Source organism: Eptesicus fuscus, chromosome 12 (assembly GCF_027574615.1).
Source record: "Eptesicus fuscus isolate TK198812 chromosome 12, DD_ASM_mEF_20220401, whole genome shotgun sequence".
Lineage (NCBI taxonomy): Eukaryota > Metazoa > Chordata > Mammalia > Chiroptera > Vespertilionidae > Eptesicus > Eptesicus fuscus.
In genome coordinates, this window is record NC_072484.1 from 74,047,613 (window position 1) to 74,061,201 (window position 13,589).

Sequence of the window (13,589 nt, forward strand, 5' to 3'; positions counted from 1 at the left end):
TCTTTTGTATATTAAAATGATGCTCCATTTTATTCTGACTTGCATTGTTTCTCACAAGTCCGCTATAATTTGTCTTTGTTCCTCAGTAATGGCTCTCCCCCCTTCCCCCCCAACTGCAATTTCATATTTATTGCTCGTTTTAAACAATTTAATTATTGTTGGTATAGTTTTCTTCATGTTTCTTGTGCTTGGGTTTTCTTGAACTTGGATCTGTAGGTTTATTGTTTTCATCCATTTGGGAAAAATTTCAGCCATTACCTTTTTAAGTACTTTTTCTTCTCACCCATTTTGGGGATTGTAGTTAAACCAGTGTTTAACTGCTTGAAGTTGTCATAGAGTTCGATGATGTTCTCTGCCCCCCTCCCCACCACTCTGATTCATTTTGTCTCTTAGGGATGAGTGTTTCTTGTTTCCAGATAGCTCGGTTTTGGAGTGCCATCGTTTTCATATACTTTGTCTGGATTTTTGATTTTTTCACACGAGAGAGTAAATCTGATACCTGTTACTCCATATTGACTAGAAGTGAATGTCTTTAAACTATGGTTTCATCTCTATCCTACAGGCAGCTAAGAAAGAGCATGCAGCCATCATTCTTTGGAACACCTCATCTTGGAAACAGGTGCAGAATCTGATTTTCCACAGCCTGACTGTCACACAGATGGCCTTCTCACCTAATGACAAGTTCTTACTAGCTGTTTCCAGAGATCGGACCTGGTCACTGTGGCGAAGGCAGGACACAATCTCACCTGAGTTAGGTAAAAACAGTTTCTTATTGGGAAGATGAGCAGGAAGACAGTTCTATCCATTTTGTCCACCTTGAGCAGCTGTTGGGTGAAGAAAAGAAAAAATAACAGGTGAAAGGCAGAGTCTCACTGTTGTGCAGTCTTTCAGAATTCTATAGTAACTGAAGCCGACTCGGCCTTCCTTGTAAAAGTTAAATGCAGGTGGTCTTTGGGTTGACTTCCTTGTGATTATGTAGTCAGGATGGCATGTGTTCAGACATCTCAGTGAAAGAAATAAAAATCTGTATGCAGAAAATTTAGATTTTGCAAATGATTATAGAATGCCACTATAAAACCAAATGGATGGCATAGTCCAAGCTAGGAATTTATGGGGTAGGAATAATGAAGATACAATTAAATATGAAACTTAGAAGGACCATTATCTTTACCCTTTCTTACCCTTTCCTGTCACGCATCATTGGGAAGGGTGTTTTAGGCATCCATCTGTGGATAACATGGCCCCTGGGCAAGATGTTAACACATCTACCTGCATTCTCTACTGAGTCTGACATAAATTGAAAAAAAAGAAAAGAAAAAAAAGCTTTGTGTGCTTTCAGCAGTGGCCATTCCTCTTTCCCCAGTTTCTTTGGGTAAAATCTTGAGAGTGTGTAAATATCTGTTGTTTACTCCTACTTTAAATTTTTCCATTGACGCAATCTGCATGCAGTTTGATCTTGTGACAGTTCTAGCCCCTTGGTTTCTTGTCTTTTAGAGACTACCAGGGACTGTGACACAGACCGGCAGTACGTGTGAGAAAAGACTGATTGCTCTTGCAAATAACTAGTGACTTCTAACATGCAACCTTTACTTTTTAAAAAGTTAAAAGTGATACCAGTAACATATCCATTGATTTTTCCGTATCTTTATGGATTATGGATTAATAGATACCTTCTTTCCTCCTCATAAGCAGTTATATGTTTTAGTTTTAGTCCATATAAGGACTAGACATTAGCTTTCATTTAAATCTTACAACGGAAATTTTTTTAAGTTTGGGTTTTTAAAAAATTACTTAAGGGTGCATTAATCATTTTCCCATAGCTTAATATACAAATCTGGCTACTTCCTGAATAAGGTTGAATTGCTTCAGGCTTCTTCCATAGGCATAAACTGGACCTTTAGCTAAGTGCCTGGAAGACATTTGTCATCAATCACTAGAGAGCAACTTGTCAATATAACTCATTCCCTACTAGAAAAATAACAGTATTCACATAGCCTCTGGCAAGGGATCAGCTGCCTAGCCGTGGTCTGTTGCAAAAGTCAGCATTTGGAAATTGAATACTAAATTGCATGATGTACATGGCACTTAAACGTAGCTTTTTAACAGGCAAAATACCAGCATTCTCTGCTTTGTGAGTAGTGCATGTGTGTTTCTTTCAGACCCAATTTTCAGTCTGTTTGCCTTCACCAACAAAGTCACTGCTGTGCACAGTAGAATTATTTGGTCTTGTGATTGGAGTCCTGATAGCAAGTTTTTCTTCACTGGAAGCCGAGACAAAAAGGTAATTTTTTTTTAACTTAATAGTTTTCAAATGTAAAATAATATTGTTACAGGTATGTTTGGATAGAAACCACATAATCCTGACTTTCTGATAAAACTTTTAAAAACCGATTTATATATTCCGTCTGTGTTTTTCATATACATGCATGAAAAAGTATTTTCTTGTTAAATGCTATATAGCACATTTATCTGAAATTTCAAATATGAGAAGACCTTTCTTACACGGCCTGCATCAGGTGGCCCCAGTGGGAGAAAAGGAATAAATGAAGTGGATCAAGACTAAGAAAGGAGGAGAGCAGGAGCAGGGCAAAGGGCATATGGGGGAAAAGTTTCTACTTTTCTTTTTCATGTTTTTATGAATGAAATGTTTTCTATAACAAATGACTATTACCTTTTCATTCAGTAGTGAGAGTGGTGTGTGTGTGTGTGTGTGTGTGTGTGTGTGTGTATGTGTGTATGTGTTCCAACATTTCCAGAAACCAGAGTAAGCTAGCTAGCAATGGGTTCTTGACCAGGAACCTCACCCTTGTTCTCTGAGGCATGTTCGCCTGGCTCCTGGTCTTTCCTCTGTTTCATACTCTTGATTTCCTTTGCTTGCGGTGCTTGCAGACCAGGGAGTGTTTCCTTTCCCTGCCCTCGCCAGTCCTAGTCATGGTACAAATTACTGAAGTGCAGGCCCAGCGTGGGCAGTGAGACACTGACATGTCAACCCTGAAACGCTTTCCCTCAGACCTTCACTTCTTCCCTGGCATTTATTTCCTGTGCTCTGCTAGCTGCCCAGGAAGCAGGGCTGTCCTGTCCTCCACAGTCACGCCCAGTAGCAGATGGCCCAGCTGTGGCTCTCAGGGATACACCAGGGCTGAAACAGACTAGGCATCATCCACTGCACATGCTCAGAAATGCTCTTCCACTTGTTGGGGCAGAGCCTTCTACTCAAAATCTTGCTTTGGTCCTGCATTTTGCAATTACTATCCGCTTTACTTCCCTCTCCACTTCTTTTTGACCAGTCACACCCCCTTCAGGCGTAAGCTTCCAGGGAAACCTCATGTCTTATGTGGGTTGTCCTCAAGGTTACCCCGCAGCTGGGCTATTGCCCTGAGCTGTGGGTGATGTAGAGGAAGAGCCAAGGACTTGATTGGTCCCTATACATTTTGTGGTAACTTCTTGGGCAGGTGCCTGAGCCCCTCAGGGAGGACAGGATCAATTGAATCTTGCTGGATCAGAACTCCCGAGTGTGAAGAGCATGCCAGATCACCCCCTGGCAGGGGCAGTCCATCTTTGGGTGGAACATGTAGGTTATTGAGGTCTCAGCAACTTGTGTCTGCTACACTGTGGCTTCTCTGTGGTGCTTAAAGTGCTCCTCAGTCCTGGAACACACATGTAAATGCTGAATTTTTTTGACTGCCAGAGCAGCTATTTTGCATATCTATGTCATTGAAACTCTCTGATGCATTGCTGGAAACCTTGCAAAGAGAAAGCTTTACAGAGTCTGATCTGTTTGTGTTAGGTGGTTGTCTGGGGTGAGTGCGACTCCAGCGATGACGCCATCGAGCACAGCGTCGGCCCCTGCTCCTCCGTCCTGGACGTGGGTGGGTCTGTCACAGCTGTCAGCGTCTGCCCGGTGCTTAACCTGTCCCAACGGTTAGTCTCTGCCAGGGCTTCATTGGTTTCAATTTGTAGCCCTCCTACACTTATGGGCTCTTAGCTTCTGAGCTGATATTTTTTTCATAATGTTTATGTTTCTCATAAGAATTTTTAAATTGGTAGAACTTGCTGATATTCAAAGTGGTGAACGGGAAGTTGGGAGTGTGGCTCAAAGGTTCATATTTCACCAAATTCAGGACTGTGGTACTTTCTGGGTAATAAGTGTCTTCAGCAGAATGGGGACCCCTGCAGCTGGCCAGGGAAACATTGGTTTTTGGGCTTTGCCAGTGGAGGACAGAGGTAAAACTGTGGGCACCCTGGGTGGATAGGAGGCCCCGTGAGGGCACAGTATAGCAAGGCCCCATATTCTGGGCTGGTGGTTTTAAACAGAGACCTTTGTAGATGTGGGGTGGTTGGGAACACTGAGGAGCTACTTTGGAGTGATGGTGGAGATGCACAGAAATTCTTGCTAAATTAATAACTGCCTTCCTTCCCTCCCTCAAAAACAGATACATTGTTGCAGTAGGGTTAGAGTGTGGAAGGATTTGTTTATACACCTGGAAAAAGACTAATCAAGTTCCAGAAGTAAATGACTGGGCCCCCTGTGTGGAAACAAGCCAAAGGTATTTTCTTCCAATTTTTTGCTTCCATCAGACTAGATAGAAATCATGAAATCTTGAGTGGCTCATTTTATGCCATGTTTGCATGGAGGAGGACACAGATCTGTATTTGTAGTGCTTACCACTGAGAGGTAACCCTGTGTTGTGTGGTATATCTCTTGAAATTGATGTTTGTTAACTCTATTTTTAAAAAATATATATATTTTATTGATTTTTTACAGAGAGGGAGAGAGAGTTAGAAACATCGATGAGAGAGAAACATCGATTAGCTGCCTCCTGCACACCTCCCTACTGGGGATGTGCCCACACCAAGGCACATGCCCTTGACCGGAATCGAACCTGGGACCCTTGAGTCTGCAGGCCGACGCTCTATCCACTGAGCCAAACTGGCCAGGGCTGTTAACTCTATTTTTAAAAATTCGCTTGACCAAATTGCTTGTTTGCACATTATCTTTTACAGATTACACATTTAAAGCTCATCTCCAAATGACTTAACTGTTTTTAGTAATCAAATCCATCCTCACGCAAAGATGAGCTATCACTGATTGTACTTAAGTCATAGCCTGTATAATATGAAACTGTGGAAGCATTTCCTTTAGAAGGATTTCAGGAAGCATTGAGGCACAGCAGCACTGTGGAGATGTGTGTGACCTCCCAGAGGGGCCACTCGCAAGGGCTCAGTCATATGGTGGCATAGCTTCTGGTGTGCTGATTTTAAATGTCTCAGACTTCAAGATTAACCTGTAGTCCTACCTTTGAAACTGAGAGTGCATCAGGTGACAGGGACTCTCAGTATTTGAAAGTCTAATTTGTGTGCTCTGTCATTTTCACGTTTACTGCTTTAAAATATAAGTCTTTCACTTTATTCCTTCTTGGTTTGGATGCCTAATTTGTAGGTTAAATTTACAGAGGATATATTTTCATAGATATTTATTAATAATCTATGTTTGGGAGCATTGGGGTCTGCCTTGGGGGTGGGGATGGGCATTAATATGAGCATCTTGCTCAAGGTCATGCACTTGAAGATCACATTAAAGACCAAGGTTCTTTCACTGGGTAGTTTATTAAATCATTTACTGTCCTTCCTTACCCAGCAGTAAATATGTGAGTTAGAGTCCGTCCATGTCATAGGGGTGTCAGAAGAATAAAATAATCTAGAAATACGTTGCAAAGTTGGAATTCTTAAAGAAACACATTCAGTAAAGTTATCTGAAAGGCTGATCTTAATAGCCATGTCATGAATTCCACTGATCATTAAAACAAAATTTGATGGAAAGTCATTCTCTGTTTCTTACACTTTTGGTGGTATCCTTAATCAGTAATTCAGTAAAAGATGTTTTCAAGATTAGAATAAAATTACTAAAAAATTAGTGATGGTATTTTAAAACCTGTACATTGTGATTTTCAGGTTTTGATTTCATTTATGTTAATATTAATAGTAAGAATATACTAGTTAAATTACATGTAGGTAAGCACCCAGTAAAATATTTTTTAGTCATAGAACACATTCATTTAATGCTTTCTCTGTCTTTGTTTTAGCCAAAGCCATACACTTGCTATCAAAAAATTATGCTGGAAGAATTGTAATGGAAAAACTGAGCAGAAGGAAGCAGAAGACCCTGAGTGGTTACATTTTGCAAGTTGTGGTGAAGATCATACTGTGAAGATATACAAAGTAAACAGAGGTGCACTGTAATGGACTTAATAACTACAAGCATATAATCATTAGTGTCTTAAAACCTTTAAATCATGTAAATGGATCTGTCTTCATAATTTCATTGAGTTTCATTTGTAAGTTCTATAGGAGTATATTAATTTGTATCACAGACCCTTTGAAATCTGATGAAAGCTTCAGACTCTATTCAAAATTGTTATATATACAGACACCCTCAGGACCTTGCCCATACCTTCCGGGATGCAGACCTACATCCATATATTTCAGATAAGAACTCTGTTCTTTCTTCATGACTGAACTTGCCTTTCTCTTTTCATATGCCTCTCTTTGGGACGTATCATTAATTTTCTTCTTCAGAGGGAGGACATAGAAAATAAAAAAGAGATGAAAGCTAGATTACTCAATTTTTTTTAAAAACAGTTTTTGTAAATAGACCACACAAAGTGTGGTCTTGACCCCTTTTTCCCAGTACACACCAACCATTCTAGGAATTTGGCAGGCCATTGGGAGTTTGAAGTGTAGCCAGCCATTTCTTTCATTCTTTAAAAGTAGATGGGTTCTTCTTTTAGGGTTTGACTTAAAGCAGAACATCTGAACATTTAATCTTGATAGATGAAGGGGCTAAAAAGTCAAGTTCTGAATCATTTGATTTTATGTGAAGTCACAGATGAGTCATGAGAGTAAAGGATGTCCCCAGGAAGAATGAGTAGTGGGAGCAGAGGGAAGAAGGTGAGAGAAACAGACTGTTGGGTGTGCCAGCTGAGGTTTGGGAGGTGGGTATAGGAATTGGAAGTTGGGGTGAGAATGTTAAGAGGGGGTATGATCCCTGGCCAGTGTGACTCAGTGTTAAAGCCTTGGCCTGCGCACGAAGGGTCTCGGGTTTGATTCCCGATCAAGGGAACATACCTTGGTTTCAGGTTCCTCAGCCCTGATAGGGGTGCATAGGTGACCAGTCAATGTGTCTATTTCATGTAGATGTTCCTCCCTCCCTCCTTCCCTCCCTCCCTCCCTCCTTCTCTCTCTCCCTCCCCCCCTCCTTTCACTCTGTCTAAAAATCAATGGAAAAAATATCCTCAGATGAGGGTTTACAAAAAAAGAGGGAGTATGAGAGGTAGTAGGAAGACTCAGGTGAGAGTGGAGGTTTGCCTTGATCCTCTTGGGACATGGAATCAAGGATATTTTATTCCATTGGATATTTTGAAGGGAATATTAAAATATTTTAATTTTAATCTATATATATATATACTAAAGGCCCGGTGCACGAAATTCGTGCATGGGGTGGGGGTGTCCCTCAGCCCAGCCTGCACCTTCTCCAATCTGCGACCCCTCAAGGGATGTCCGACTGCCCGTTTAGGCCCAGCCTAAACGGGCAGTCGGACATCCCTCTCACAATCCAGGACTGCTGGCTCCCAACTGCTTGCCTGCCTGCCTTCCTGATTGCCCCTAACTGCTTCTACCTGCCAGCCTGATCACCCCCTAACTACTCCCCTGACAGCCTGATTGATGCCTAACTGCTCCCCTGCCAGCCTGTTTGCCCCTAACTGCCCTCCCCTGCAGGCCTGGTCACCTCTAACTGCCCTCCTCTGCAGGCCTGGTACCCCCCAACTGCTCTCCCCTGCAGGCCTGGGTCCCTCCCAACTGCCCTCCTCTGCTGGCCCGGTCGCCCCTAACTGCCCTCCCCTGCAGGCTTGATCGCCCCCAACTGCCCTGCCTTGCAGGCCTGGTCCCTTCCAACTGCCCTCCCATGCTGGCCTGATGGCCCCAACTGCCCTCCCTTGCAGACCTGGTTCCTCCCAACTGCCCTCCCCTGCTGGCCTGATCGCCCACAACTGCCCTCCCTTGCAGACCTGGTCCCTCCCAGGCTATCTTGTGGCGGCCATCTTGTGTCCACATGGGAGCAGCCACCTTGTGTGTTGGAGTGATGGTCAATCTGCATATTACTCTTTTATTAGATAGGATAGAGGCCTGGTGCACAGGTGGGGGCCAGCTGGTTTGTACTGAAGGGTGTCCCTGATCAGGGTGGGGGTTCCCTTGGGGTGTGGGGAGGCCTGGGCGAGGGGCCTGTGCTGGTTTGCAGGCTGACCACGCCCCCTGGCAACCCAAGCTGAGGCCCTGGTATCTGGGATTTTTTTATCTTCTATAATTGAAACTTGGTAGCCTTGAGCGGAGGCAAGGGCTGTGGGAGCTTGGCTTCCTCCATCGCCAGGGGCAACTCAAGCCTCCTGCTCTCTCCAGCTCCGTGGCTGTTGCCATTTTTGTTGTGATTTATTTATCTTCTATAATTGAAACTTTGTAACCTTGAGCAGAGGCCAGGAGTGCAGGAGCTTGCCTTCCTCCATTGCCAGGGAAACCCAAGCCTCCTGCTCTCTGCATGGTTGCAGCCATATTGGTTGGTTTAATTTGCATACTCGCTCCTGATTGGCTGGTGGGCGTGGCTTGTGGGTGTAGCAGAGGTATGGTTAATTTGCATATTACTCTTTTATTAGCTAGGATAAAAGCCAAAGTGACTGAACAACCTGTTGATCGGTCGCTATGATGCACACTGACCACCAGGGGCAGACATTTAATGCAGGAGCTGCCCCCTGGTGGTCATTGTGCATCAGTGAGCTTACTGGGCGGTGGCGGCAGGTGCAGCAAGGCTGGGATGAGTGGAGCAGCATGGGCTCCTCCCCAACCTCCTGCCACTTCGTGCACTACTACATCCCTAGGGGGATGTAAGACTGTGGATTTCGGCCGATCTTCGCAGTCTGTCCGACATCCCCCGAGGGGTCCCGGATTGCGAGAAGGCATAGGCCAGGCTGAGGGACCCCACTGGTGCACGAATGCGTGCACTGGGCCTCTAGTATTAAAATATTTTTCCATTGATTTTGAGAGAGAGTCGAAGGGAGGGAGAGAGACACAGAGATAAAAACATCAGAAAAACATCGATGTGAGAGAGATACATCTATTGGTTGCTGCCTGTACACACCCCAACCGGGGCCGAGGATCTAGCCTGCACCTGAGGTACATGCCCTTGACTGGAATTGAACCTGCGAACATTCAGACCTCTGGCCGACACTGTCCATTGAGCCAAACCGGCTAGGGCAGGTAAAATTTATTTTAATGACACATTTAACCCAATGTATCCAAAATAGTATCATTTCAACATATCAATATAAAAGATTATTGATTATATTTTGTACAATATAAAGTGCATCTTACACTTAGGGTCCATCTCAATTCTGACTAGCCACATTTCAAATGCTCAGTGGCCACATGTGGCTAATGGGCACCCATATTGCAGTTCTAGACAATTAGGACTGTATTTACTTGTTTCTTGTGTGTGTGTGTGTGCGTGTGTGTGTGTGTGTGTGTGCGCGCGCGGGCGTGCACACACACATGCCAAGGCAGTGAGCATCTGAGCTTCCCAACCTCAGAAGGTAGAACTCCCTGAACTGCTGTTTCCCTGCTTACCAGCTGAAGGACCTGAGCCTCTCACCCCACTGGCACTCGGGGAGTTGTTCAGTTCCCATGCGTGCTGGATTCCAGAGCAGATTTAGTCCTTCAGAGCCCTTTCCAGCATAGAATTCAATCCCTGAAATGTCCCTGAGAGCAGGCCTAGTCTTGGAGAACTGAACCCATGGCTGGTTATTGTTTTGTTAGTTGAGCTTGTAGACAGTTTTCCCAAGTTGTCTTGAAGCATCTTCCTCAGCAATCCTCTGTGTCAGCGGTCACCAACCTTTCGGACCACCGGTTGGCGACCACCACTCTGGGTAATCAGTTCAGTAAGCATTCAGAGGACTTGCTGCACAGGTGGGCAGCCTGCGTTGTAATTTAACACACACTGGCTGTAATCTGCCAAAGGAGCACCCTTTGGACTGTGGTAGTCATTTGTAATGTTAAAGCAAAAAGGTAGTCTTGGAAATTTGCTCCGGAGAAGCCGAGGACTATTTCAGAATCTCCAGCCTGCCCTTCCCTGTTGCCCTGCTATCTCATTTCACGGCTTGGTGCACAGAACAAAGTTCAGGTTGATGCCAAGCGTCAGCCTAAGCATTTGCGGTCTCCGAACCTATACATCTTTCCTAGACACAGGAGAGGTGACTCGCTGTTCCAAGTACATGCTTACCCTGGACAGCAAGGGGCCAAGTCACTTCCCAGTAGCCTCAGGGAAGCAGAGTTGGTTATTGATTCCAAAGGCAAGATGTGGGAATTAGAGGGAGATAGCAAGTTTAGGAGTGAAATAAAAGGGCAGAATCCCTCTCTCTTTAAAATTGGAAATCCTATCCATCATAGAAAATCCTGGGTTGTCTAAGAGGAATGCACGGCCTTCTACCCACTTTTGCACAAATCTATGTGTTTTTTCAAGGCAACCTCGGTGTGAGGGCTGGAACCTGGGTTTAAGGAATCAGAAATGTGTTGGAATCCTGGCTCTCACTGGCTGTAACTGAGGGTAAGCCCAGTAAAATGCAAAATATTCTTTCTGGTGTATGATGGTTGTTTTCTCTCTCAAAGGGAATCCACGAAAGCCCACTATCCTAAACCCCTGGGCATCAGATTTGCTTTCTTGTTCTCCACAGCATCTAGCACGGTGCGTTGTCAAATATTTGGTGAATTCAAGGGTAAGTTTGACAACATAGATGGCTGGCTGGCAGAGGAAGCATTGTCCAGTGTAATCCACCAGTCAGTAAATAGCGTATTGTCAGATCCTTTCCCTAGCAGAGGAAGCATTGTCCAGTGTAATCCACCAGTCAGTAAATAGCGTATTGTCAGATCCTTTCCCTATCTTGGTGGCATAAAGAGCTAGAGGGCAAAGAGCAGGAGGAAGGAATCAACACAAAAGGGATCAGGAAGGGGGGTGGCCTTCCCCTGAACGAACACAGGGAGGAGCCGGTCCCCAGAAAAACTGCCTGGGGAAGATCCCTGCTCCGGGTCCACCCACCTCTCCTGTGGTCTGCCTCCTACGGGTGGGGCTTTGTTGTTTTGAACATGATGGGCTTAGATATAATGGAGCCTTGTTCCCAACCATGTCGTGGTTCCAAGCTGCCCTTTTAGCTTCTATCCACAGGAAATGCCTGTCACTTGGGGAGGAGTTTCCTGGGCTTCCGATTTTTCTCTCCACTGCTCTCCAGTCGTTGCACCAGAGCTTTGACTCTGCAGGCTTTGAGGAGAAGCCTGCTCTGTTGCTTCCTCTCACTGGTCCCAGCTGTGCAGCCTGCTTCTGATTCCTCAGGTACCCAAATATGCAGTCAGCCGGTTCTCACTGAGAGGGAGGGATGCATTTCACTCTAGCAGGAAGTACTAGATTAATTTCATTATCCAAGCCAAATTCAGCCTCCTCTGACCCCTCACCCCACCCCCATCCCAATTACTTGGCAGGAAACTTGATCCATCATAATTGCGGCCCCCAGCTACCTCCATGGTCACGAGGCCTGGGGGTGTAAGCCAGTGGGAAAACCTCTACCATTCCTCACCTCGAGAGACTTGGCAATTATAATGGACTGCCTTCCCCACCGAAATAACCCTTCATACCACCTAACTTCAGCCTTAGTTGCTGCCAAGGCACTTTCCTGTGGCTCCTCCCACCTCGTACCTTCTCACCAACCAGTGGCTGTAGGCCAGGACCCCTTAAAAGTTGCTATCCCCAGGGCTCTGCCCTCTCCCTGAACACTCCCCAGCTCCTGGGATGACCCCTCCCATAAGTTGTGTCTCCAACCATGGACACTGCCCTTCCTGAGCTCTGGGCCTGAATCTCCACTTAGACATCCTAGACTGAGCTTCACATTGTCTATATGCCTGAGCCCCCGCTCCCTGCATCCACCCAGTCACCCTGAGCCAGTCTTCCCTCCATCCCCTTTTGTCTCTGAATTCCATCACTTCTGCACCCTCTGGGCCTCTGATCAGGCCCTCATTGCTCCTCACCAAGACTTCTGCCCAGTCTCTGCAGGACAGTGCCGCCTGCATCCTCCCACACCCACGCTCCTGCGCATGCTGCCAGGGGGTCAGACAAGACTGTCGCAGCCGCTGACCTGAAGGACCCCCGGTGTCTTCCTGCACTGCAATCTGACTCACTGCTCGTCCTCACGCCTCATTCCCACACAACCACAGTCTGTGCTTCAGCTGCATTGAACTTCCTGCTTCTGGAATTTTCGGAGCCTTTTCTACCTCCAGACCTTTGCACATGAGTGCTGCCCTCCGTCCCCCACCTCCTCTTCCAGGACCCTCTGGAGTCCCAGGTGAGGAGGCTTTCACCACCTCAGCCCCACCTTTGCTGAAGGCCCTTCTCCAGCGCTCTGCAGCGTGGAGGGGTGATCTGACTGCGGACCCATCTCCTTCATGTCCTTCTCAGGCCCAGAGGCTGCGTTGTGGACTGCTGTCTTCCTAGCACCTATGGTGTTCCTAGCAGGGAGCAGCTACCCCGGGAATGCTGAGTGAATGCCCCTGACAGCCTGTGTCATCTTCAGTGATTCAAGGCTGGACAGTTGCCAGAAGTTGTAGCTGGTTTCCCTGCGCCCACTTCTCCCCACCCCATCCACCCTGGTCATCGCCATTAGACAGTTCTGCCAAATCATCTTAAAAATCTTCAGAATAAAATTTCAGTCCCTTAGCCTGGCTTAAAGCCTTTCAAATCCTGCCCCCAAACCTGCCCCACCTTCTTCCTCCACCACACACAGTGACGCTGCTGGGAGGAGCTTCCCCGCCCCCACTCTCCATTTTCTTCTGTGTGCCATTGAGCGAGTTACTCTTTCTCATATACCTGCTTATTTAATGGTTGAATCATTAGTACAGGTAAGAGTGCCCTTCCTGGTCCACAGGGACAGCTCCATAACAGCTTTCATTATCGTTGCCGGAAGTCATTTACAGGAGGAAGTGCAGTGGATAGGGGCCAAGATGGCATCAGAACCCAAAGTTCTTGCTGGAAGTATCACCAGAAGGTATCAGGAAAGGGTGGGATGGGCATCACACGTACCCCAACCGGGGATTGAACCCGCAACCCAGTATATGCCTTGATTGGGAATGGTACCGGCGACCCTTCTGTGCCAGAGGCCACGCTCAACCGCCTGAGCCCCACGGGCCAGGGCATCTCTGCGCTTTTGTACAGGCAGAGGCTGGGCCCCCGCGGGCCTGGCTGCAGCGCACACCATTTGTTTTGGACCCGGGCACCCTTCCCATCTGGTCCCTCCGCGGTGTTTCCAGAGTCAGTGGTCCACTCCTGGGCCCCCACATCGGTTCCCGACCCGGCCCACTTCTGAATCCCTTACTTAGGACTCCAGCACGTTGCCCCGCCCCCCCAACCCCCACGTGGTTCCACACCGTGCACCTCACCAGGGCCCCCGGACTTGGGCCCCTTTCACTCCACTCCCCGATAGGCCTCCTACTTCACACCTGGGCCC

General features: G+C 46.5%; 1 protein-coding gene across 1 annotated transcript in view; it reads left to right on the top strand.

Moving 5' to 3' along the window:
* The window catches only part of ELP2 (elongator acetyltransferase complex subunit 2), a 41,650-nt gene extending 30,976 nt beyond the window's left edge, over positions 1–10,674 (top strand). The window contains exons 18-23 of the mRNA XM_008158268.3: positions 563–755; positions 2,160–2,281; positions 3,788–3,921; positions 4,434–4,547; positions 6,084–6,948; positions 10,565–10,674. Coding sequence (XP_008156490.2) covers positions 563–755; positions 2,160–2,281; positions 3,788–3,921; positions 4,434–4,547; positions 6,084–6,240 — 720 coding nt within the window. The 3' untranslated portion in view covers positions 6,241–6,948; positions 10,565–10,674. The remainder of the gene's footprint in view (positions 1–562; positions 756–2,159; positions 2,282–3,787; positions 3,922–4,433; positions 4,548–6,083; positions 6,949–10,564) is intronic.
* Positions 10,675–13,589: the final 2,915 nt, after the last annotated feature.